This window comes from Amblyomma americanum, chromosome 8 (genome assembly GCF_052857255.1).
Source record: "Amblyomma americanum isolate KBUSLIRL-KWMA chromosome 8, ASM5285725v1, whole genome shotgun sequence".
In the NCBI taxonomy this organism is placed as follows: domain Eukaryota; kingdom Metazoa; phylum Arthropoda; class Arachnida; order Ixodida; family Ixodidae; genus Amblyomma; species Amblyomma americanum.
Window position 1 is genome coordinate 32,523,330 of NC_135504.1, and position 25,631 is coordinate 32,548,960.

At 47.3% G+C, this 25,631-nt stretch overlaps 3 protein-coding genes across 5 annotated transcripts in view; 2 read left to right on the top strand and 1 right to left on the bottom strand.

Moving 5' to 3' along the window:
- Positions 1–647, top strand: part of LOC144102284 (fatty acid synthase-like) — a 46,544-nt gene extending 45,897 nt beyond the window's left edge. Inside the window, exon 22 of the mRNA XM_077635586.1 lies at positions 360–647. Coding sequence (XP_077491712.1) covers positions 360–647 — 288 coding nt within the window. The remainder of the gene's footprint in view (positions 1–359) is intronic.
- Positions 648–811: 164 nt separating this feature from the next.
- On the top strand, positions 812–2,477 carry LOC144102285 (fatty acid synthase-like). Its single transcript, XM_077635587.1, has 3 exons — positions 812–887; positions 1,542–1,766; positions 2,149–2,477. Exons 1-3 carry the CDS (start codon positions 812–814, stop codon positions 2,343–2,345), a joined length of 498 nt encoding a protein of 165 aa, XP_077491713.1. The 3' UTR covers positions 2,346–2,477.
- Positions 2,478–3,105: 628 nt separating this feature from the next.
- LOC144101253 (fatty acid synthase-like) overlaps positions 3,106–25,631 on the bottom strand; it is a 39,391-nt gene continuing 16,865 nt past the window's right edge. The window contains exons 4-15 of one of the 3 annotated variants that reach the window (XM_077634341.1): positions 24,953–25,153; positions 22,527–22,649; positions 21,123–21,356; positions 19,984–20,285; positions 18,261–18,647; positions 15,892–16,081; positions 14,579–14,808; positions 11,418–11,621; positions 9,636–9,893; positions 6,970–7,111; positions 5,776–6,030; positions 3,106–3,412 (exon numbers count right to left, since the gene is read on the bottom strand). In XM_077634341.1, the coding sequence (XP_077490467.1) occupies positions 5,813–6,030; positions 6,970–7,111; positions 9,636–9,893; positions 11,418–11,621; positions 14,579–14,808; positions 15,892–16,081; positions 18,261–18,647; positions 19,984–20,285; positions 21,123–21,356; positions 22,527–22,649; positions 24,953–25,153 (2,489 nt within the window). In that variant the 3' untranslated portion in view covers positions 3,106–3,412; positions 5,776–5,812. Of the gene's footprint in view, positions 3,413–4,998; positions 6,031–6,969; positions 7,112–9,635; positions 9,894–11,417; positions 11,622–14,578; positions 14,809–15,891; positions 16,082–18,260; positions 18,648–19,983; positions 20,286–21,122; positions 21,357–22,526; positions 22,650–24,952; positions 25,154–25,631 lie in introns of those variants that run through there. The other 2 variants (XM_077634340.1, XM_077634342.1) reach the window with 2 other exon arrangements.

Genomic DNA, 25,631 nt, shown 5'->3' on the forward strand with positions numbered 1-25,631 from the left:
TGACATCGCACAGCACACGGGCGCCTTAGCGTTTTTCCTCCATAAAAACGCAGACGCCGCGGTCGGGTTCGAACCCGGGAACTCCGGATCAGTAGTCGAGCGCCCTAACCACTGAGCCACCGCGGCGGGGCGGTCGAATTTCGATGGAGGCGAAATTCTAGAGGCCCGTGTACTTTGCGATGTCAGTGCGCGTTAAAGAACCCCAGGTGGTCGAAATTTCCGGAGCCCTTCACTACGGCGTCTCTCATAGCCTGAGTCGCTTTGGGACGTTAAACCCGCATAAACCAAACCGAATCGATCTGATTTCGCTGTACTTAGAGCTTTCCCATATGATACAGCAGAGCTAATCCGGTGCGCAGATGCTGCGGAACCCGCTGCTTGGGGAACAAACATCTGAGGCTTTTCCAGCCATTTGCGAATACAAGCTCAACAGCACCAAGCGCCTGGACCAGCTGTCCCGTGAACTGTGCCCGCACCTGGACCACTTTGTTGACTTCACGTCTACTCACTCTGGTCGTGGTAACCCCGGGAGGGCACTCTGGTGCTACGCCGACTCCTCTGTGGAACACATTTGCGAGCGACGCGCTGCAGATGGAATGCCCGGTAATCTCTTCTGTACTCGCATCTCTCAAGCTGCCGCAGATTAACGTCAAATGTAGTCCTCCGACTGTATGATGATGTTGTAGCACAACGTCTAAGGGAAACGGAATTTCGTAGTATACGTTGGTGTTAAATGGAGTGCCAGGAAAGAAAACACAGAAAGCTGCGTAGTGCATGGATTCAGTTGCACAGTCAAGAGGCTTAACGGAAGATGAGGCCCAAGAAGTACATTTGTTCGACTCGGCGCAAAGTCAGCAAAGTAACAACCAGCTTGAGCCACGAGTGCCGTGAGCGTGCATACCAGGTCACTCTGCTTGTAAGAGCTTTTCCCGTGCTAGAACAAGAATATTACTGACATGGTGCTTCTACAACAGCGGCTCATTATGAGTTTCCTCTTGTTCATTACGAGCCTTTGGTCGAGCCAAATACAGATAGCCTGGCTTACTCTCGTCGAGCCTCAGCCAAGAAAGAGAATAAACGCCGTTAAGCAATTACCACTCATAATGTACTGTACCTAAGGCATTACTACATTCACGTAGGATATGGGCCTGCTTGGAAAGACTTTTCTTCACGCGGTGCATTGCCCGTCCCACGCGTTAATTTCCCCATCTGTTAGCACCAAACCAGTCTTCTTATTACGGCTACGGAAGCCTCCCTCTAAGGCTATCTCGTTGACAAGGAGGCCCAAATTTTGCAACGCAAATCTTGCGACAACATGATTATGGCCCTGCTTGCAAAGGGCACCTTGTGGGCTCCTTTTGAAACAGAGAATGATGTGTTTTTCTGAATCCCCCCAAGGCTCAATACAGTATGCTTTCGAAGTTCTCCCTCCAGAGAGCAGTGTCCTCTCGGCGTCCCACCTAGGAGAGACCAAGCGCAAATGAAGTCGTTTTTGTGAGGTTCTTCAGTGATTGTTTCTCCTATTGCGCGTTCACATGCAGGCCTTGCCATCCAGTGGAGCGCCATTGGTGACATCGACAGAAATGATGCATTTTTCGACGGCTGCGCGACTCAGGAAATCTGTTTCTGCTTAAACCTGATGGAGCGGTTTCTTAACCAGCGGCACCCGGTCGTCTCTTGTGAGGTCAAGGCTGCAGCCCCGAGTCCAGCGTCGGACAAAGGCAATAACACGCACGAGTTGGTCGGGGCCGTTGGAGAAATTTTAGGTCAGTGTGAAATCGACAAACTCTGCCTGGTTTGGTTTTAATATTTCAGTGTGTCGATGTAAATCTGCTGCCAATCTGTACCGACGTCCAGTGCTGAATTCTTCACAGCCGACAACTACTTGTTTGTAAAAAAAAATATTTCCTTGTTACTTATGAAGACCAGCTTGCTTTGCTGATATGCAAAGATTGCCGCTGAATCAAATGTCACAGAAAAGGCTAACGCAGGAGCGGTGGTTAGAACTATTTTTACAGCATACCTCCCAGAGTACAGTGCAGTGACCACTGCTCTGAACAGCAAAAGAGTGTACTGCATTCGGTAGCTTCCTGAGAGGCCACGCATGCACCCCTTCAGCATTTTGTGCTTTCTCGCGGCGTATCGCAGGCTTCGAGGACCCGTCCAAGATGGACCCGACCGCCAGCCTCATCGACCTCGGCATGGACTCCGTGATGGGCGTCGAGGTGCTGCATGCGGTCCAGCGTATCTGTGGTCTCACATTGTTCATGCAAAACGTCCGGCTGCTCAGCCTCAACGATCTGTTAGACATGAGCGGCAACAGTGGGAAGGGCAAAATTGCTTGAAAAAGCGCAGTGTAGCCTTGGAACTCCAGAAAGCCCGCGGCTGACGTTGCCCTTCAGCAAGAACATTTATTAAACTTTTACTCTGTATTAAAAAGGCCTCTTTAGAGCGAAAGCTCTAATTCTGGAAACGTAACCCAGCAAAAGTGCCTCTTGTTGTTGTGTACTTGTCCTCTGCTGGAGGGGCGCATACCACCGTGAGGGATTAGCCAGGGTGCCTTAATTGCATAGTCAAAAAGTTGGCGGTGGTTTAGCTCTGGTTAAACCTGGAATGAGGCGATAGCTACAGCTGGCCGAGTGGAATTTGATCACGTGGTTGGTCACGCTGTTGGTTGGTCAATCACGGCGCCGCGCCGCCAGCAGCTGCTGCGCACCACGTGAACAACCACGTGACAGCGTGGCGGCGCAGCCACGGGGTGTCAGCGCGGCCACAAGGTGGCGGCGCCGCCACGCTGAAGGCTCGAAATGCTACCGTGATGTAGCTATCGATGCAAAAGTAGTGACTGACTCATTTAAGGTAGTCGAGGTTGAATTTTGGGCTAAAAAATTGTCTCTGTGTGTATATTGTTGTTGTTGTTGCCTCTAAAGCGATGGCACATACCCACGGTGGGGGATTGGCCAGGGTTTGGTGGAGTTAAAAAGAAGAGAAAATATATCCAAGTTTATCTCAAGCGGTTGTTGTTGCCTCAAAAGCGCTTGCTTAGCACAAGCGCTCCTCATTGTAGTCGTCTACGCGGCACTAATCCAGTGGTTCTTTTTTTTAGCGAAATTTATTGCCCGAGGGCATCAATGATGGGTGAAGGTGTGATGAAAGATGTGGTAGTGATTAAATGAATGGAAAAAGGCTAGCTGATTTGATGAAGTCCAGTAGAGAACGATGGTACGGTCCCTGCGTCCAGGCAATGTATGAAGCAGGGTTGCTTGGTGAAAGACCTGTTACTATCAGGTGCCGGATCCTTGTAGGCTTGAGAGCTGGGCAGTCCCACAGTAAGTGATGACATCACGGTGTGAAGTACTCACCAAGATCTTCGTACTCAGGAGGCTGCCCTTCAATCTGCCTTGGATGTTACCTGTAATTACGCATCATCCGGCGGTTCTCACGCGAGCAAAATTGTCTCTATTGCTTGTTCGCAGCTGGCCCAGCGCGAGCGCTCCGTTCCGCGGTCCTGGCCGCTCATCGGCGTTTTCTACGTAGCACTAATGCGCAGTTTCTGACCCGAGCAAAATCGTCTTCTGCGTGCCCGCTAAAAAGACGCAGTGAACTGAATCAGTCGTCATGTGTCAACCTCTGTTGAATCATTCAAGCACGGAAAATCAGTAAAACAGTCTTTGCAAAAAAAGAAAAGCCTGTGCTTTCGCTCTGAATCGAATGTTGTAAACATTCTCTGTCATTTTCTTTAAAGCGACCTCCTATAGCTCTGTTGTTTACAGGCAACGTCCTATTGGTATTTGGTTCTATAGCGCACAACGAGGAAGGGACACAACACGAGCGCTCCTGTTGTGTCCCTTCCTCGTTGTGCGCTGTGGAACCTCGTGTCGATTACACACTAGTCGGAGCCCTAACCCTTCTATGTCCTACTGCTGCAATTCAAGAGGTGAAATACCTGCCTCCCTGCCTCTAAATAGAAATAAAATGCATGTCTAAGAGGAATGTGCGTTACGCATGGAATCTTATTCTTTTACAGCGAGAATTGTACGAGAGACCCATTACGAGGTATGCGGTATTCTTATCTTAGTGCGGCATTCTATGAATTCATTGGGTGAGGGATGCATCAACGTGATGGATAACTCAAAGCTGGAGCCAACCTTCCCAAAAGAATAAAAGAATAACATCCATTACTTTACCGTCTTACCGAAAAAAAACTTACTCTTTGCCCTCCACCGGTCGAAGTAAGACAGAAAGCAGCGCGCGGTCTTCAAGGCTCCCCCTCCTCTCTACTTAAGCGCTGCCTTTACGACAGCATGTGTTAGGTAAACCTGTATCACTTGAAAACAGGGTTACAATTTCAAGAACTTTCTCTCCCCGGCCCTCCGCTAACACTCACATATGCCAGCGGGTAAACATAACTGGTTTAGAGCTCCAGAGGCGGCAACGGAGCCGCGCGCGCTCCTCCACGAGCAGGGATCTCGACCGGTTTGCCATGAAAACAGCTTTGCGCGGCGGCGCTCTCCCGCGCACTCATCGCCGCCTGAGTGGCCGTCCCTTTAGCGTCGCGAATAGTGCAGCCAGCGGCCTGCCGCGCGTTTTTCCGCCAGTGTGTTCGTACTTCAACGTCGGTTTCTACCGCCTGAACCAAACCTCCTGTACTGCTATTTCTTCACATTTTTGCGCAAGGAGTGTCCACCGACTTTGTTTTTTTCGCTGCCTAGGTGTGGTTTGAACGACAGCGCTGTCCTCCAAGAAAGTTTTGATGCGAAATAGAAAGTGTCGCCCCCTAGTGCTATTGCTATTAGTTTTAGTTCGCTTTAACTGATTCTTTTCTGTTGTTGTGGCATGCGAAAAGCTTTGAGCACTCAGTGACACCCACTTTGGATTCATTTCTCGAGCAAAAGGAACTATAGTATTATACAACTTTAAAAAAAAAAACAGCAGTTAACACTAGGTGATGGTCCTCAGCGTACTGTATTACTCCGCTAGCCAGTCACAAAAGTACATGAAATCAGCTTTTTAATGGTTGACTTTATTAAATAAGTTAGGTATCAAAATTCTAGAGCTTATAACTTTATTCTCCTGATTAGCTTCTTGTTTAGGTGACAAGAAAAGTTTTAACAACGGACTACGTTTTTGTCCTGGAGGAATTCTGTGCGCCGATCCTAAACGAGTACGGAGCTTCACTGCAGGCTTGAGTTGTATCCGACAATAGGTTCAAACTGGACGCCCAAAAAATCGAAAAGGCAGCGCAAATCTGGATGCCACCTCATTATCGCTGATGAAAATCGCTGCTGCATTGCGACCCCATTCGCTCGCAACGAGCATTTCTGGAGAAGAATAAAATGTGAAATGCTATGATTTCGGCGATATTATTGGCTATCAGTTGCCTTGTGGCAGAGCATCCGCCTCACATTCGGGAGGTCCTGGGTTCGATCCCTAGTGCCGCCAGGTACGCACCGGTTTTCAAATGGGCACAAGATTTCCCCTGGCTGGGCTCGGCTTTTCTGGGTGAACTGCTTGGCAAAAAATGTCCGATATTTTGTATACAAAGAAGAAAAATTTCATGCTTGATTAACACAGCCCGTTTAGGGATAGAGTTTTCGTAATGTAGTGTGCGTTAAACGCTACAACGCCGTATGTTCCTACGTTGCGACAGCAGCACTGGTGATAAGCTTGCTTTCATTTTGCCCTCGTTATTTGTCCTGAAAACTACCTCGGTTCAAATGAAAACTCCCTTTCTTCATGTCGGTAAGCATTTGTCACCGCGGTAGAGGTGCTGACCTGAAGGAATGGTGCTGTTTCGGTCAGCCACATTACGTTATAGCGTGGCCGGCTTCTCTTGCCGTGTTAGGCTGCTAGTGCCACCCTCGGCAAAGTCTCGCAACTGGCAAAGGGTGAGATCGCGGATGTCTAGCATTGAGAGTTCAAGGTCGAAGTCTCGCTCCATGATCATCTTCACATCGGCGTTCATCATCGAGTCGACGCCCAGCTCACCAAGGCTGGTTCTCGGGTCCAGACTTGACGGATCTTTGACGCCTGTGAGCATGAAAGTTTTAATATTAGAGACATGATTTTCGCTATTAAGGCGAAAGCCTTTAATGACTAATCGTTGTCCGTCTGCGAAATCTGTCACACTATAGCTGTCAATGAATTGACGTCAGCTCGATAAGAAAAAGAATATTTGTGCACGGTGGGATTCAAACCACCATCCTTCCGTTCCGCAGCCGAGAGTGCTAACGACTACGCTACTTCCTTCGACCGAATATATAGTTCTCTTTGTCTAGCCTAAGATTAGCCGTTATACTTAGTGGCACGGGCAGGGACACTTTATTATTCATTCTTTCACAGTGCCACTATAATTTTTGTCTAGCTTAAGAGCCTATTGTGCCTTAGGCGGTGCGGGCTGGGCAACATTATTTTTCTTTCTTTTTCTCTGCCCACACTAATATATGTCTAGCATAAGGACGCTGGAGAGTGTTTTCGGAGAGGCGTCGAACTAGACGGATGCCTCCCAAACGCCCTCCAGTGTCTCCAGAATTTAAGAGTCACAAACAATTGTGTACTTAACATCTTAACCACACATAAGTGACGCAAGCAGCAACACCACGCTAAAGGCTTTGGCCTCACCGAACTTTAGGTCAACAAAGTGCCCGCCTGAATTTTTTTCCGCTCTGCTTATGACATCGATGGTCCACATGAAAATGGTTGAATGGCCACACCACTTTACGCGCCTCGTTGAAAGAAAATAATAACAATTCAAAGATTTTTCTGCGGTCATCACTTTCACATCCATGTCATGTTTCACACAAAGTACATGTGAAGTAGTAATAAAAATATATACACTGAGACGTTTCTTTCGAAATCGATTGTTGCTTCAGCATGTTTAGACCACTGGCCAAAGAAACGTTAAAGAAAATGTCCCTTTTCCCGGTCTATTGGGGAGATGTTTGGATGTAATGCGACTCCGTAACTCACCAATGATGTGAGCGACAGATTGGATGACGTTCCGCTTGCGCCTTCCGTCTGACTGTTGCTTCATTGCGGATGGGATTATGGTTGTCTCTTCTGGCTGGCTGGAGCGGCCAAGCTTCACGCAACCCGCCACCACTGGATGGCGCTGGATGAGAAACGGGTCGGGTCCATCAACTCCGATTCCATTAATTGTCTTGTCATCTGCCATGGTTTCGCTTGACGCGCCGACATCCCCTATAGCTCCCCCTTGTTTAGTTAGACCTGGAGTGAGATTAGTTGCGCCACTTAACTAGCGAATAGTTGTCCAGATATACTGCATTCTGTGAAAAGTGCAATACTGTGAGCTGGAAAAGTGAAACAAAATTTTTTAGACTATTTCTCCTCTTTGTGTCCTTTTTGTAGACCCCTTTTTCTTGTTGTACACTGGAAGATTGAAGTAGCGCATGATTGTTGCTTAGGGGGCCGCCTAAGCGGTGTGCAGTCTGGGTCCAAAGTCTGGACCACCACGTGTTACTCAAACGAAGCCGATAGCTCTACTATTAGCCGGCGGCTCGAGATCACACTTCTGGATATGAAAGTACAAAATTTTCTCTTTCACCTCCCCTGGTGTGATCTCCAGACGCTGACTAAATCCAGAGCTATCGGCTTCGTTTGAGAAACACGTGGTCCAGGGACTTTTGACCCTGACTGTACATACCCAACAGTCCTAGACAAGAGCAGTTTTCAACGGGAAAGAGTTTCTAAGCGCATTTTTTTCATGTCTTGCCAGATTTCGCGATAAAAATCAAAATACCTGCAGATCTCCCGTCGACACGATTGCATTGCTTTGCTATTAACATTTTTGTTATGGTCCAAAACGTATCGTCATTTTTTTATGGCAGCCCTAACTGTTTGATGCTAGCGATGGAAACACTGTGAAAGAAAGGTTTTGCTACGCATTGGAAGTACCGGTACCTTACAGTTTTCTAATATTCAAAATTTTTATCCAAAAATGTTGGGCATGATATTTGGGATCGTTGTGAGCTTGGTACCTAATGTTGGAGGGTGGCTAGTGCTTTGCGGGAGTTTGAAGATGCTTTTCCTAATGCTCTATCAATGATCACAATAAACTGAGTTTGGCTAAAGCTTCACTAAATGTCAAGTTGTTCGTGAAAAAGCGTCTTCAAACATCCCGCAAAACACCCTCCACCCCCGCTCATTTGCCGAATCTCCACGGCCGAAAATTGAGATGGCACCACCAGAGCAGTCGCTGAGATATTTGTTGGTTTTTGTTTCCTAGTCACCGCAGAAGATGCGAATATCCGACTTTTTTCGATAGAATCAGGCAAGTAAATTAAACATATGTTGTAAAAAAAATTCTCCCGACCAAATGCCATTTCGAAGCGAAATTTTAGTTCGAACAGTCCACGTGTTTAGCTGAGAGAAGCATACTACTGCGCGCGTTTTTTTTTTATTCCGGAACACTCTGTATATATAAAGTATTTTGTTTTGAGTGCCCCGACGCTCCTGTCACTATAGAAATGCGTTGAGGACGGTGCGCAGAAACCGTCAACAAATGTTTGAGCTTCGGCCGCTTTAGTCGCCACTGGCAAGGATGGTGTGGCTTAGAATCACCGCTCAATGCTCTGCGTCTGAACTATAAAACAACATGGCGCTTCATCACTGGCCTTAACTTAAAACGCTTTGAAGTTTTCGGCGGGGATTCAAATAACGTAAGCGAGGTGGTATGGACAGAAAAGGCTAAGGGCACTCACTCTACGGTGCAGACTGGTGCCTGTACGAATCCCATCGGCCTTTCCGGTAGGCATTCATAACCGAGTCTCCTTGCAAGAGCTCTTCGTGCAGTGGGTTGTTAAGAACGAAGTTCTAGCAAAATAACAGTGACTCTGTGTGTAGAAAAACCGCTGAAGGAGCCTTTAAAGATATCGCTTTATACCCGCCGAGGTGGAGCTCAGATGTACTCTTAATGATTGATTTCAATGTGTTCTTAATACCAGCGCTTTCCTTTCAAACTGTTTGCTTAACGGGAGCAAGCTGTGTGCAGAAAAAGGGAGTAGGAATGTGCGGTTTCCAGACAACGCTCAACAATTTTTCGCTTCTCGTGTTCTGAAAATTGTTGCGGCGAAAATAGGAAGCCATTTTTTAGGCAAAAAATAGCTTACTCCATTTGAGCTTTCGAGTTGGTTCGAGCCCTTCCATTCGGGTAGTAACACAACTAGCACTAGCAACACAAAATAGACGAGATGCGGACTGTTGGAAATTGGCAACATATCCATTTCACTCACTTCAGCTGCAGTAAGAAAATTTCTTATTCGATTTTGAACGTTGGCACGTTAGCTAGCAGAATGTCAAAGTAAGAATGTTTTCTTTGATTTGCTCAGAATTAGAGTATTAAAAGAGGTGACAGCCCTCACTGACTGCTTGCAGATATGCGCACATTACTGCTTATGTTCTTAATCTTTCTCAATTCTTCTTTATTTTCATTTCTTATCCTTCATCCTTAGCTTCCTTTATTCCATTTCCCTGCGCGTAATGTAGCCAATAGGACTTATGTGTGGATAACCACACTCACTTTTCTACTCTGTTCTCTCTTTATGTTTCTAAATAATCTGCGTATAGAGTGTGCTGTTCTATGTCTTTCATTCTGGAATGATTTTCCATTGTCTCACTTGAACAGGCATGGGGAAATCCTTCCAGCCGGGGACTGCCCAGCTCTCCGAGTGGTCCCAGCTGACCAGGTGAGCAATGCTCGGTGTTCCACGGGGAACAGGCCACGGAACCGGAGGGTAAAGTGCAGACAGGTCCATCTGGACGCCCAAGGTGTGTAGCTTTCCCAGAGAGCCAAGGAAAAATTCCAGGTTGTTCGCATTACGCTTCATGAGTCCCAGGCAGCTCGCACCAGCACCCAGTGCACGTCTCAGGATGGGCTGTTTCAGATAGTTAACGAGATTTACATATAATAACTGAGAGGTTAGCGGCAGGGATCACGTTACCACCGGCTGACATCTCCCCCTTTCCTATCATTAAACTTTATGTTCTCGTTCTAAAGGATAATCAAATAAGATAATTTCTTTCATTCATTAATTTATTATCCGGACATACATTAAAGGTGCGGTATATCAAGGCGGCTTGGCAGGAAGGCGCTACGATGCCCCTGCGGAGGGTTTTCGCCTCAGAATTACGCAGCATGATAGCAGATTTGCACTCTATAAGAATTACACATGGCACCGCATATAATGACTACCAGTAAAGGATCAGTGGCTATTTAACAGAACCCATGCCACTTGGCACACAATAACGGTAAGGGCAGAATAAATTAGTACATTTGACAATACATAGATGTGACAGATTGTGAATAGTTCAGGCAGCTTTTCACGAAGAGAAAAAAAACAAAAAATACAGCGGGAACACTCATGTTACAACCACTGAAGCCAAATAGAGAAATAAAAGCGTAGAAGACAGTGTTGGCCCCGACTGTTTTCTTTCTTATTTGAGAAAAAGGTTTATTTTCCTGTATGGTGTTGATTACAGAAACATATGTATTACGTAAAATTAATTTAACAAAACTACCTAACGTTACAACTCACTTCAGAAGAAATGTTATGAACTCCCCTAATTTTTGAAGACCCCAATGGCATTGAGTGTCGCTGGTACTATTATTTTGGCGGTTCTTTGTCGTCAGTCGTGCTGGAAGCTTGCGACAGAGCGAAAACGAAACATTTTTTATTTCGAATTTTCGTTGTGTGTAGATTACCTCAGATCTTGATTCCCTAAAAACTAGCGTCATTATTCAATCTTTAAAGGAAAGAATGCTCCGGTGAAATGCAAATATCGCACGGAAGAAAGTATTGAACGAACAATAGCTATCAGATCGACCCTCCAAGATGCTACTAGTGCCGACGCTAGCTGACACAAGTTGCACCAGGTGCGGGTCTGTAAGGAGAGATTTCGAAGCAAAAGCTTCATGTTCCGCCGTGCTGTCGACTGACTAGCCACATCAGAACTGGTAATATCATGGCCGGTGTCATCGTAAATATTCAGGAGAGTTTAGTTTAGTTTTTTTTCTTATGCTCGAAGGTCGATCTACCTCGCCTCCGCGTCACTACTTGTCCTGGTGGCAGACCGCATGTATGGGCCCGTGCATACGCGGAGCTTTGCGACGTCACTAATTAAAGAGAGGAGTAAAAAAACGACTTCAGCAGGACAGCGCTGCAAACAAGGCAAATTCTGAAGGCTCTATATGTATATTTTTTGAAGATACAATAGTCTTGGTGTAAAAGCTTTGCAGTTATGCTGTGAAAAAACAGCCTTGTTCTGTTGCGAAAACACCGGATTCAGGAATTGCCTTTCGTTGAGCTGCCACGGGTGATTTGCTTCTGCAATGCTCCCAAAGACCTTAATGAAAAGTCCGCCTCCTAAACAGAAAAGTCGTTACTTGTTATAGAGCTCACCTGCAAGAGGCAATGTGGCGCGATCTCGACCACGATGGCGTTCTCAGGCACATGCTCGAGTGCCTCTCTGAACAGCACAGGCGAAAGGTAGTTGTTGACTTGGTACTCAGCTGAGCACAATTGGGCAGCGGGTTCATTCCATCGGCATTGTGGTACCGACGAGCTTATCCAGCGCTGGCTGCGGGGCTTGGGATCTGGAATAGCCTGAAAGGCAGAAGGAAAGAAAAAAAATTTTGGAGGGGATACTAGCTACGCCTTAACTTACGACGCGTTAGCGTAATGGATTAATTCCTATATATGCATAGGGTCGTTCTCTACACTCATAGCTCCCTGGGAGTCCTCATTACTCCTCATTGCGCAGTGGTGCAGCGGAATTAAGCGATGCGCCACTGCCTTGCGATGGCGGTGGGCCTTGTGCGGCCCTGGTTGGTCTTCCCGACCGACCAATAATTAAGTGCCGCCTGTCATGGTGTGCGCTTTGCTCACTATTCGCGGTAGGCATGTTGTAATGACGCAGCAAGGTCACGTGATCCACATGGCCCACCTGCTTCCTATGTAGGTCTCTGGGAACCTTCTGCCAGAGTCATGCCCGTGATGTATCGCTCACAGCGCCGACAAAGCGGACATCCGATTTTCTGGAGAACGGGTCCTTTAACGCAGTCAGGTAAAAGCTGGTCTGTGTCCTTGCCTGTATACAGTGCCTTTTAGAGATGAACTACCATACAAACCAGAAGTTATCGGACCCATGCACATGACGACCGGCAGTGCGCTTCCTAGTGGCTGCAACCCGGCGTGGTCCCAACCGAGCAGCCATGCACGGGCGCACACATAGTTGTGCAGGGGTAAGTTAAGTAATGATTCAGCTTCAAAGACTTACGGTCGCTCTAATAAAAACTCTGCAACAGTAGCTGCATGAGGGAGACACAGAGAGACAAGGCTTCAATGAGAAAAAAGGTCAGCCGCAAGAACGCTTTTCGCCTGCTTACAAGGACGAAAAAGGGAAAGAGAGAATTATAAATAGAAAGTACAGACGGGGGGCGATAATGTCGATGCTATACAAATCTATGGACGGTGCAACACGATGCACATGTTCAAGCGAACACAGCAGCGGCATGAAGGAATTTGTCTTGGAAAAGGTGACAGCCACGAACAGAACCGTTGCGACAGTCGGATGACACGACGAAGCATTGTCGAGCTGCGGAGATACCATATCACCGTGAGAGAAAACTATTCGCTCGCTGATGTCATAAGAAGCCTCATGTCAGAGGTCTCTGTTCTGTTGTCTTAGTTTTGTTGTAGTTTAAATGGTTGTCATATGCTCCATTCAGAAGGCGATAATTACGGACATGCGACTTAAGCGCGTGCGATTAGAGCCGTGTGGAGAGAGTAGTGTGCGGGTTGCAGATAATGCTATCGGTGATCAGCTACTTCATATGGGCGTCGTAGTAGGTTCACTCATGAAGTGAATGGTCGTGTGAGATAAATCCCTGACGGTCAGTTTGGTGCAGGACTGGGCAAAATATATCAGGCTGTTGATTGCAGCCCATACTGTATGACGGTCTTTCTTTGGGGATAATACCTTCGCGATCAGTGTCATAATATGTCTTTAAAGAACCTTTGGCGTTCTCCGCCCGCTCAGAGAATTTGCTGCACGTTATCTTGATCCCAAAGCCACTTGCGGAAAAGGTAGCTAGCTGTCTCGAAAATCTGCCATTTCTGTTCATGTCTTCTGTTGGGGACGGAGGTCACATCACTGGCTGGTGAGGCCGGTGGGTTTGGACAGAGGTATAAACCAGATATATATTTTTTTTCACCATAGCATGCAGGCAGCAGGCGCGCTCCTATTCTCGGCGCCAAGCGCCATCTGTCGGCGCGGCCTTCCCATTGGATTGCGAGCAGAAGAGCAGAACACATGCATGTTCGGGTGCACGTGTTTTTAACCTCTGTCGCTGATGCGCTCTGCCACGTAACGTATACCTGTGTGTACCGTGCATCATGGCTCACATGAAGACACTTAAGACTACTTACGAGCTGTCAATGAGAAATCATGCATGCGGGGTGTTCGGATTCGCTGATAGCGCAGGGCTCTAATGCAGTGGCCAGCGCAGTTGATCTGTTCGCGCCACCCGAATGGAAGTTGATGAAGGCGACTATATCCAAACCCAGCACGAGAGACTGGCAGTTTAGCGAGCGGGGTGTTTTGCTGCAGTGATGGCGTAGCACTCTGAACTGTTCGTGTCGGGTTTGAAATCCACTTGGGAAGAAATTTTAGATTTCTTTCTTTCCCGATGACGTAGGAACTGCCGATGACGACATGAACTCACAAGGGTGCTTAGGTCCATTAGTCGTGGACGGCCGGTCAGCGCCAGATTTTCTGGCTCATCAGCCATATAAGTCTTTCGCATTAGTAAAGGCTACCATACGTGCCCGGCGGTGGAGCTACAGCCGGCCCAGAGTTCCCAAAGAAAAGCCCGCATCGCGGTGCGCCCATCGGCATAAAATGGCTGCGATCCCGAGAAGGGCTGTAGATTCCGGTCGTCTCGTCGAAAACTGGAGGTCTGTGCATTTTGACTGCTCGTGGTTCATTTAATTTCGCGCCAATTGGTAATCTGGCTAAAATGGATTATGTAATATCACTTAACTTCGTGCGAAAACTTGTATGCATAATACTTGTTTTCGTAAATGATGCTGGTCACACTGCGCGAATGCTGCCCAAGACCTAGTCAAACCTTTGTTACTGCCCCTCTTCCCTCTCCTTTTTTTGGTAATATTCTGCTTTGCTTAAAATGAATGATATAAAATTAAAAAATCACTCTCTTTTCAAATAGCATTGCCCGGTTTACAGGATATGCCAACTTCGCCAAATAGAAGTCAGAACATAGCTTCTAGATGTGTGCTGTAGGACTAAGTTCGCTTCCAGAATTGATGCTTGTTAAAGTTGGTAGTTTATAACTGTTCAATAGCGCTAAAATAAAACAGGACAAGAAAGAGTGCTCAGGTTGTACGCTCTCGCTTGCTGTGTCTCGGTTTCGCGCTTTTTAGCAATTGTCTTCGTTATGAGCTAGCTTCTTCAGAGCACTGCATAGCAGCGAAATGCTAAGCTTCTGAGGCTCGAACTACGCAAAAGATTGCAAATGCACCATTTCGTCGGGCCGATTTACCTTCCGGAGGACATCCAACAAAGCGGGTCCGATAGTGTGGACGTGCCTGCAGTGGAAGGCCGCGCTCATTGTGTCCACCTCACGGACAAAGATGTTTTCGGACTTGAGTTCGGCGACCATCTTGGCGACGGCTTCGGCAGGTCCTGCTACCGTCACTGAGTCTTCAGCATTGTGGCACGCTGGGTAGACATGAGGCGGACATCGCTTCGTGCCTTCTTCCCATGTGAGCCCTGAATGAAAGAACCGGAACAGAAGTTGAATACATCGACGAGCTGTGTCTACTCACAACCTAAATCAAACTGGGAACAATGCACACAAGCGGCGTCAACTTTCGCGTTGAAAGCAGGACTAGTGGTCATTATGTTTCGTCTTGAGATGTGAATAATTTTAGTGGTTCATGTGAATAAGAGATGTTCCCACGAAAATAAGGTGCAAGTTCCTGATACTGGAGACATGTTCTAATAGTCACTTTGGAACAGATGCCTGGAAAATGGTGGACGAAACGAAGGCACATTTCAAGCAGAGCTCCGTGGCCGAATTCGAGACATCGAAAGGTCCTAAACCCATCATTGCGATGTAGCGACTAAACGGCATTCCAACTAGTGAAGGCATGCCAGCTACACTATATATAGTCCTAAGATGTCGAAGGCATACACATAAGGTACAAAACTTCTCACCATCACCCCTTTGTATAGAGATGGTGCTGCGATAACCGAATTCCCAGGGCATTGCGCACTTGTCATCTCAGCGTGCAACTTGCAGTGACTACGGGACTTTGTGCGTGTCATCGCGGTTTCTCAACAAAAAGATGAAATCACGCAACACAACAGCGCTCGGCCCAGCACAAGCTGCGATTTGGATGCCGTCTTGGTGTCCAGTGAAGACAACATCAGTGTACTGGCCTGCTCCCATCAGCGGCCGGCCTTACTATTAAGCAACTGATGGCAGAAGTGGCGGGAACAATACCCAAGCGTGGTTGCCTAGCAAAAAAAACGATACCAAAATCTAACAGGGTAAAGTTGTAGACCAGTTGGTGCGACATTAAGACTAAAAAACCACCAAGACAGAGGGAGAAGACAACACAGGGTGGTTGTTGTCTTCTCCCTCTGTCCTGCGTCTGTTGAGGTTTTTTTAGTCTTAATACCAAAATCTTTCTGTGCAATCCATCGATTTCATCATGTCTTAACAAAGGTAAGCCCATGAGAAGAATCCTATTGAGCAGCCCTCAATTTAGATGGTGTGCGTGTCTTGAGAACATTGCTGATCGAATAGTCGAACTACGGACGTGAGTCTTCAAAAGGTGCAACGCTCACCGACGGCTGCCATTGCACCCTTGGGCAGGCTTCCGAGCTCGGTGCATCGACCTTGCCAGTACGAACAGAGCACAGCCTGTTCGGCGGTGAGGCCTCCGTCGGCGTACGCGCAGCCAGCCTCTCCGATGGAGTGGCCAATGATGCCGTCGGGTTGGATGCCGATGGCTCGAAGCACGGCCACAAGCGCCACCTGCCCACCAAGGACCGGAACAAACGCAAGATATGCTGCGAGAAGATGGAATGATAATTGACGTCTCTCTACCCGGGCGCATAATGAACGCAATGTTGTCCTCATTGGTCCATTGCGTGGACCACCTACTAAACGTGAGTTAATCAGTATAGGTGCACAGGCAGCTCCAACATGAAAGGTAACACACAGTTTGCACATAAGAAATCCCTTTGATATTTGTGCAGTAAAGTGTAAAATGCCTTTTTATTATTACACTACCAGAAGAAAATCTCAGAAAAGAGCAAAAACTGTGCTTTTCGAATAATCCTGCTTCATTGTCCTCGTGGCCAACGAGAAATTGATCGCATCGGCACTGTTATAGGAACAAGGGTGCAGTACAACAGAGTTATTGTATATGCTCCCCACGGGAGCACAGTTGCTCATGGCTCACCATAATTGTCATCGAATCACCGAAGGTATAAGTAAAAGCCGCCAATGCTGCATTTATAGTCCACGCTGAAACAAAAATGGTACCTGAGCCATTTTGGGGGCTGCTATTGGAGTGGTTGCTGGCTCAAACCACTAAATTTTGGCTGTAAGACTCGCCTTGTTGTAAAAAGAGCACAGTTGGAGAGAATGAGATGGCTTCTTAATAATGTACAATCTGTATGAATACCTATCTGAACGAGTATCGTTATAACTTTCGACGTCTGGATGTGTAGCGCCATCTGTTATAAATAGAGCCAGTCACAAATTCTGCCTTTTGGAACATGAGTTCACTTGTCATGAAACTTCGCATTCTAGTTAATAAAAAGCAGCTTTTCTGAGGACAACTTGCACTAGGGCAAAAAAGGCCACAAACTTTAACGTTTTTATTCAACGTGTTCCTTGCAATACCCCTACTACCTATAATTCGCCCCTTACCGAATTCGGCTTTAAAATTGTGGAAGACATTTGGGACACAAATAAAGCATTCCTATGCCGTAAAAAAATACTGAAGCAAATGCGTAGTAGCTCCCCTTTGAGCTCTATCCAGTGACAGTTGTCGCGAAGCGAATAATTAAGTACGACGCGTGACATGGCCGTTTCAGGAAACGATATGACAATTTTATTTTGTTCGTGACAAAGCTGAACTTTCACTTTCTACATCAGTAATCCCTTATTTGTATTTTCTTTTCCGTTTCCTGAAAATTGACTTCATATTTGCTGTTTTTATTTCCGCAGCATGCCAGATTACAGCAAAGAGCACCTCATGATTCTCTCTCGGAAGTGTAAAGCATGCCTTTATTATCGGATTCTGGTTTTTAGCTTAGGGAGCACATTTCGCGCAAAATTCTCAATGCAGTTATTAATTTACCCAACTCTTTCTTTCCCGCTCTTTTGTATGAGTCGCGTTTATCCACTTTTATGCTGCTTTATGTGCTTCTATTCCGATCTACTTTCAAGTATTATTGAGTTTTTTTTACCTTTCGCAAGATATTCTGGTAATTTATGGCTGTTTATTGTATTCGAAAAAATTGGTAGGTGTTTAACTCGGTACATGTGCCAACGCAGGTCCTCCTTAAGGGTACGATTGATAGGGTTGTAACCGACGGGACGTGCGAAGCAGATTCTTCATTTGGAGCGGATACTTAAGCTCCGCCTTAAGGGTATGACGCGATAACTTTATTAGGTTAATGCCCATATATGCAGCCTTGGTCATTGTGCACTTAACATTTATTGACGACGGCGGGTCCTCATGCCACTACCGGCGCAGTGCCGCAGCGGTTAAGCGATGCGCTACTGCACTGGCAGGTGGCTGTGTCGGTCTCAGCCTCAGGGATTCTGCGACCCATGCTGCTCTTCCCGATTTACCTTTTGCGCAGCTCGGGTACGCTTGGGTAGTTACTCGGGTTGCTACCCAATGGGCACTGAAACTCCCATGGACGTCGTGTGGACGTTCAGGAAGTCTATGGGACGTCCAGGACGTCCATGAGACGTCCATGGAAGTTTCAATATCCCTTGGAATAGGCAACGACACAAGATCGTACGTGCGTACGGTAAATGATTCTTGGCCGGTTTTGGTGAGCGTACGATTGCTTCCGCACTAAAGCTATGTTTTGATCCTTCTCTCAACCTCCGAAACTATTGAGTCAGCCTGTACATTTATTCTCATCCCATGAGCACACGTATGCAAAACATGTCGTAATCCAAGACGCACTTGAATAGCGGTGATTGAGACGAATGGTGAGGCCATCGTTTCGTGCTGGGCCTTCTCGTTGGTCACCAGGTCGATGAGGTCAACACCGAACGGTTCCAGCACGTCGTGGCTCTTGTGGATGGAGCGGGCAAACAGATCGAACTGCATCATCTCCCTAGCCATGCCTCTCCACTGGCTGCCTAATCCTGTGAAGACGAACCACAGGGGTCGCTTCACCGAAGGTGCCTGCTCGATAACTTTTACATCCTTCGCAGAGCCCTCCTCCATGGATACCAGAGCGTACCCGCGGTAAGGAAACTGCTTCACGCTGGGTTGTCCGACACGGTTCAGGAGAGCATAAGCGGAGTCCGGGTAGGGTCCTTCGGATTCCATCCTGTTAAGGGTGTTCTGTATGAACGAAAAATATGGGTGATGGATCAGCGGACCTTTGTTCATTGGGCTCAGCCTGCGTCAAGTCTACGGTGCTGTTCCTTAAGGGATGTACATGTGGAGGGCTAAAGAGGCAGCAGAACAAGAGACACGAAAATCGCTTGTTTCGCCCGCCTGTTCCTTGTCGTCTCTGGAGGTGCACACGCATTGCCTAGAGGCCAATGCGAAGCAATTAGCCCAAAGGCAAGTGTTACTGAACTACCATGCTTTCTTGCTACACCGGCACTTAAGATGCCAAACCACTTGGTTTTAACAAATTCCTTAACGAAACAAAGGCAGACATCCAGAAAAGAACAGAACGAGGGTCGTGGGTAATTGGCGAATAATAATAATAATAATAATAATAATAATAATAATAATAATAATAATAATAATAATAATAATAATAATAATAATAATAGGTTTTGGGGGAAAGGAAATGGCGCAGTATCTGTCATATATCGTTGGACACCTGCACCACGCCGTAAGGGAAGGGATAAAGGAGGGAGTGAAAGAAGAAAAGGGGAAAGAGGTGCCATAGTGGAGGGCTCCGGAATAATTTCGACCACCTGGGGATATTTAACGTGGTCGAAATTATTCCGGAGCCCTCCACTACGGCACCTCTTTCTTCCTTTATTCTTTCAATACGCCGAATAGAGAACTGGAAAGCTGACGAGTTGGGTTGTTAGTCCAATTCACGCCTGCGTAGCCCTTCTCTAGCGGAGTGAAGTTGTCACCCTCCGTAATTTTGCGGGTAGTTTATAATGAGGTATATTCTAACCTTTTCCCGTAAGTATTGTTCTTCGGTTCTTTGAGACGAGATTCGTAGCATAAACATAAATAGGCACAGCGAGCTGCTTCCTAACGGTCAACTAAGCATCTTTCAAACTTTTTTTCTTCCTAGAAGTCCTCCCGTTCTATGACCCTTTTTAGGTACGTTGATGATTTTCCGAAAGCAAAGGAGGCACTTATTATTGAAAAAAAATTGAACTTAAAAACTTTTCCACCATTCGATTTAAAATTAAGGCATCTATATCGAAAAGACCTGTCATCAGCGCTTGATGTGAATGGCTGTTCAGCTAATCTCTGACATTTGTGACCAAAGAACTCCGCCGACGCCCGCAGTTTATTAGTGACACCCGTATCTTGTTTGTTGGACCTTTCTAGCTTAAAAAACCTCTATTTTCACTGGAAGTGGCGTCTTTGTCATTAGAATGCAGCAACGTGTGGTTATAATCAAAGTTCAATTTGTGCTCAGTAAGCCTTGAGACGAGTCAATGCCTTTCAGGTACATTATTCAAGGTTGAATACTCACAGTCAATGAGTCCTTGGTCCTTCCGGCCATAAGAACAAGCCTCGGTATTTCTATTTTCTCGCGCGGCAGAGTGTCGACGCTTGGGCTAGGGTTCGCCTCAAGAACTGCGTGAGCATTGGCGCCAGAGAAACCCTTTGAGTTGATCCCGACAAGGCCCCCGTTGAAGGGCGTCACCTTGTCCACGACTTCGATGCTGCCATCATGCAGCGAGGGTATGTCCGGGTTCGGCTCCTTAAAGTGCAAGTTCGGTGGGATGGCTCTCGTCTCCATCATTAGGATCACCTTGGCCACAGAAGCAATACCTGTGACAGAGAGAGAACATAAAATTTAAATAGATCCATTCTCTTTTACACTACTACCCTTATAAAAATGGTCTGTAGGCTTTCTATAAACGTCTTATAGACTCTATTGCCTTCGTGTAGATATCAATGTTTGTCTATTCTTAGTTACTCAGATTGAATAGCCTTTTCAAAGCAGTGCAAACAAATATATGTTTAAACAATAGCTACTGAATGCTTGCTGCTGGAGAGTTGGGTTTGTTCCACGGAAAATGAAGCACGAGAAACGCAAACAGAGAAGACGCAAACATGGATAGGATTGGAGCAGATCTTGCTTGCATATTCTGTTTCGTCTACGTTAATGGGGATTTACTTTCTGTGCATTGGCAGCAACTGCCTGCCAGCAAGCCGCACAACTTGCCCCTTTCGTTGAAGAAAGCTAATAATAATAATTAGTTTTGGGGGAAAGGAAATGGCGCAGTATATGTCTCGTATATCGTTGGACACCTAAACCGCGCCGTAAGGGATGGAATAAAGGAGGGAGTGAAAGAAGAAAGGAAGAGGTGCCGTAGTGGAGGGCTCCGGAATAATTTCGACCACCTGGGGATCTTTAACCTGCACTGACACCGCACAGCACACGGGCGCCTTAGCGTTTTTCCTCCATAAAAACGCAGCCGCCGCGGTCGGGTTCGAACCCGGGAACTCCGGATCAGTAGCCGATCGCCCTAAGCACTGAGCCACCGGGGCGGGTTGAAGAAAGCTAGAACCAAGTTTTTTCTTAAATAAACATTCCCGGATGATACGCGACAAAAAGTAACTGGGTGTTAGAAAATGCAAGTGCAAATCGGAGCGTCGACTGACCAGAGGCACCCTCGGCGTGTCCAATGTTGCTCTTGACGGATCCAATCTTGAGTGGTGCCTTGCGCCCCGGCTTACAGAAGACGGCGCTGATAGCCGCGAGCTCCTGGGGATCTGCGGCCTTGGTTCCTACGCCCTGAGCTTCAACGTACTCGACTTCGCGGGGATCGATATTGACCTCGGCGTAGACTTCGCGCATAAGCTGCGCTCGAAGCTTGCCAGAAGGGTAAATGACTCCTGCAGGAGGGTGGAGAGAGAGACGTGTGTGACAAACAGGAAGCAGTGCTGAACAAGGCGATCCATATACAGAATTTGTGAGCAATATACAGCCCATGGGGTTTGCTTCTAAGCCTTTTAGCGGGGCTCTTAAGCATATTTGACAGTGCTATGCTTGGGAGGGTTGAGGACTTAAGTTTTTCCCCGCCTTCATGAGATTTGGATCCCTGAGTATTCAAGAGGAGCCGCGCTGCTGCACGGGCTCAGAAGCAGACCCCTTGGACTGTGTACTTTTGACAAGGACTGTACACAGCGATCCCTTCGACAAAGGAAGTTTTCTTAATAGACTGTGTGAATTCAATTAGCGCGAGACAAAGAGCTCGTAAACAGACCTTTTAACTTAATCTTTGAAATACACTTCCGCCTGGTACGTACTGTCGCCTAAGTAACAGTCGATCCATGGTTTCCCCACCGGTAACAACCTCGGCCCAGCCTCAAAAGGACATAGTTCATAATGATGCATCAGATAAAGTACCACAGAAAGTTACCGCTGTCCCCCCCTCCCCCCTACAGACCCTCTCATCCTCACCTCATCTCTCGCGCAACATATATCGCGGATACCTGCAGCCCCTCTGGTATTGGAACTTCAAGCTATTGCCAGCGAAGTTGCAAGTCATGGTCACGTCCGCACATTTAAAGGAATACTGACATTTGCATCCGACTATTGCCCTGCCTAAAAATTATTTGATTCTTCCTGGCTATCAGTACGCTTCTCCGGTAGCAGAAGGCGCGTTTATCGCCAAGTAAATTGGGTTTAAAATCGTCCCGCCAGTCGACTGAAACCTGTGAAATCCTGACCAAAAAAGAAGGTGGATTGCCACCGTTTTGAAATGAGTGGCGGCGTAGCGTTGCCTCTGGGATCCCCACGAGACAACTGGCGTGTACACACGCACTTTACTTTTTACTTGCGAATACCAGCCTGTAAAGGCAATAACTGTATTTCATTTTTAGGTTTCGTCTAGTTACAATAACTGTGTTTCCGGAGAGAGCGGACTCGGCTTTTTTTTTTTAGAATTTCTCTCTCCAGCTCCCTCCTCTCGCTTCTTCGTGTTACGACGACTCCGCCAAAGACGGCGCCCCTCGACCGGGAAACGAGGCCTAAAGAGCTGTCGCTGTAAAATGCGGCCACACCTTCGGCCTTGAATCCGTCCGCGTTGATCCCGACGTTGACCACCTTGGCATATACTCGCCGGGCATCGGACGCCCGCTGAAGGAAGAAGGCGCCCACTGTTTCTGTGCGAGCGACACCTGTGCCTGTAGAAGAAAGAGTAGAGACAGGAACGCAGATTTTCTGGAGGCAAGCAGTGGCGGGCGAGGAATGAAGCGCACGCGATTGAGTATCAACCGATTCAGTTTATTGCCGCAAAGCACCTTCGTGGTCATTTTGGGGCATTTAAGATGCCTCAGCCATGTATCTTTGTGGCAGTGTCAGTTTCCGTGACAGCAAGGGTGGTGCGAAATGTTGGTACCAGTCGGAGTGTTCAGTATGTGGGCAGAGGTGTCGGATCTTTGTCGCGTTTGTGCCGCTACATTCGCGCTAGCGTCCAGGGTAAGTAGGTACCTTTTGATTAGAGTGCTGGAACAGCTGGGTTGTTCAATTCATAGGATGGAAGTGTAAGGGGCGGTCTATGGGTAGGGGTGTAGGGTAAGTGTGCACGCGTGGTAGCCCATCCACATTTTGTGGGCGTGCTGAATAACAGGCGAAGCGAGGGTAATGGGTGAGAGGGATAGGAAAGCTGGGGTGGTGCAAAATCCTGATGTAAGAAGCACTGTTAATAATAATAGTAAGTTAATAATAACTGGTTAGTGAGCATAATAGAGGGGAGGAGTGCAGAGAGTATGTGTATACAGTAGTCGTGAGTACGCGTGAGTGCCCTACAAAGCTGTGAGGATGGGGTTTGTGAGTGCGACGTTGGGGGCGTTGGTGTAGCCGGGTGCATGGTTGGTGATCTGAATGCAGGACTTTATGGTAGGCGTGAATGGTGCCCAGTCTTTCATCCATCCATAATTCATCTCGAGACAAAGAAAGCGACACATTGCGTGAGGCTTTGATAGTGCTGAAATACCCGGCTGCGGTAAGCAGTCAGCAGATGTTTTTTGTGGAACATAGTTGGGTGGTGCGACGTTGCTTAAACTTCAGGATTAGTGGGCGGCTGTTCCGAATGTATGGTATACGGATGCAGGGGTGTGTGTGCCCGGCGTGCGCGGATGGACGGCTACGACGACGAAATCTCGCAGAACAACAGCAAGAAGCTGTTGCTGTAAACAATCCCGCAAAATATGAAAAATCCACGCCAGTGTGCGTTGAACTGCTTTCATGGTGTGCCAGGAACCGTGTTTTGAACTAACGGAGCATGAATGTTGTGTCAAAATGAGTGCCCGTGATAGCAGCATCGACCAGGAGGTACATCGGTACCTTCGTTCTGGGCACGGAAATCTCTCGCTGCCGTATAGGATAAGTCATAACGAGGCCATCGATAGCCAATTGGAAGGAAGCTTTTATCAGAAAGAAATAAAAGACACAGGATGAGAAAGCTTTTAAGTCATGTTGCTGAAAACAACCTCCGAATTTTGAAACCTTAATTCAATGTTTTCCCCGGTTCTGTGCATGTCGGCGTTGTTGGGAAGCGCTAGTCTGTCTTTTCCTCTCTTCCAGTGCCGTTCTATCCCCTTTGTCTCTCAAGGAACGAGAAATACAGGCACGCTCTTGTCTTCATATGACCAGGTTTTTAGTTTCAAGCCGGCGTGCCAGCGTGCTCTGAACATGAACACATGGAGAGCCCGTGTGGCTTTGCTTGCCACTTCTCTTTTTTTTCATTAGGAGAAGTATATTTTACGAGATTATCATCAGAATATCTAGGGCTAGGGAGACCTTTATCCGATGGCTGAAACGTTCATGAGAAGTAGAGAAGGCTCAGTGCACCGCACATTCCCGAAATTTTTTGCGCTGGTCACTAACAAGAACGTCGCCATTTACTATAAAAGTGCGCGTACAGAGAAATGCCCCAATAACAAGAGAGAGAGAGAGAAAGACACACGGAAAGGCCGGGAGGTTAACTAGGCAGCGCCCGGTATGCTACCCTACACGTGGGAAGGGGAACGGAGGGAGAGATAGAAAGGGGAGAGAACAAAGGGAGATGATCGCTTTTCCACGTGTCCGTTCGCCATTACTTGCAGGGTGCACAGGGCACACACTGATAGTTCACAACCTTGCACTCAGTCCTGAGTCCTTCAAGAACTTTAAAGGTGCCTTCAAAGCTGTCCTCTGCGATGAAGACTTACTCCAAGGACCCAGAATCTTGGATTGAGTAAGGGGCAAGAATATTAAACAAACATGGACGTACAACCACAAGGGAGAAAGATGCCCGCTTCATGTGGCTGATGGTTAACAAGAAGAGCCGAAGCCTACTAATGTTCCTGCATGGAAATATCTGGGATTACCTGTACCGTACTCCTGTTCCAGCTCACGCCAGATGTTGAGTTATCGAAGTAAAAAAATAAAGAAGGCGTTAAGCCCCTTTTAGCGCCGAGAGTACAGCGTGAATAGACGCACTTACACTCTTTGTCGAATGAGGCACACCTCCCTGCCTCGGATAAAAGGCCCATACGAAGTAAAGGCAATGCCATTGCGGGGTCCAGCGTGAGGTGGCTGCTTCCAACGATAGCCGCTTGGCAGCGTCCCGAGCGCAGCGCAAGCACGGCTTCGTTCAAAGCGGTCATGGTTGAGGAGCACGCCGTGTCCACCGTAAGGCTCGGACCTGCACCGCAAAGAGACAGCCAATGAGAATAAACAGTTATTTAATAATAATAATAATTAATAATTGGTTTTCGGGGAAAGAAAATGGCGCAGTATCTGTCTCATATATCGTTGGACACCTGAACCGCGCCGTAGGAGAAGGGATAAAGGAGGGAGTGAAAGAAGGAAGAAGAGGTGCCGTAGTGGAGGGCTCCGGAATAATTTCGAACACCTGGGGATCTTTAACGTGCACTGACATCGCACAGCACACGGGCGCCTTAGCGTTTTTCCTCCATAAAAACGCAGCCGCCGCGGTCGGGTTCGAGCCCTGGAACTCCGGATCAGTAGGCTAGCGCCCTAACCACTGAGCCACCGCGGCGGGTTCAAAAACTACTAATCTGGATTCTTAAAATGGTACACTTTATCTATATTCATAAAAAAGATACTAAAGCAGGAACTTTGAAACTTGGGCTAGCGGTGCACCTCGGATGGCAAGTTAA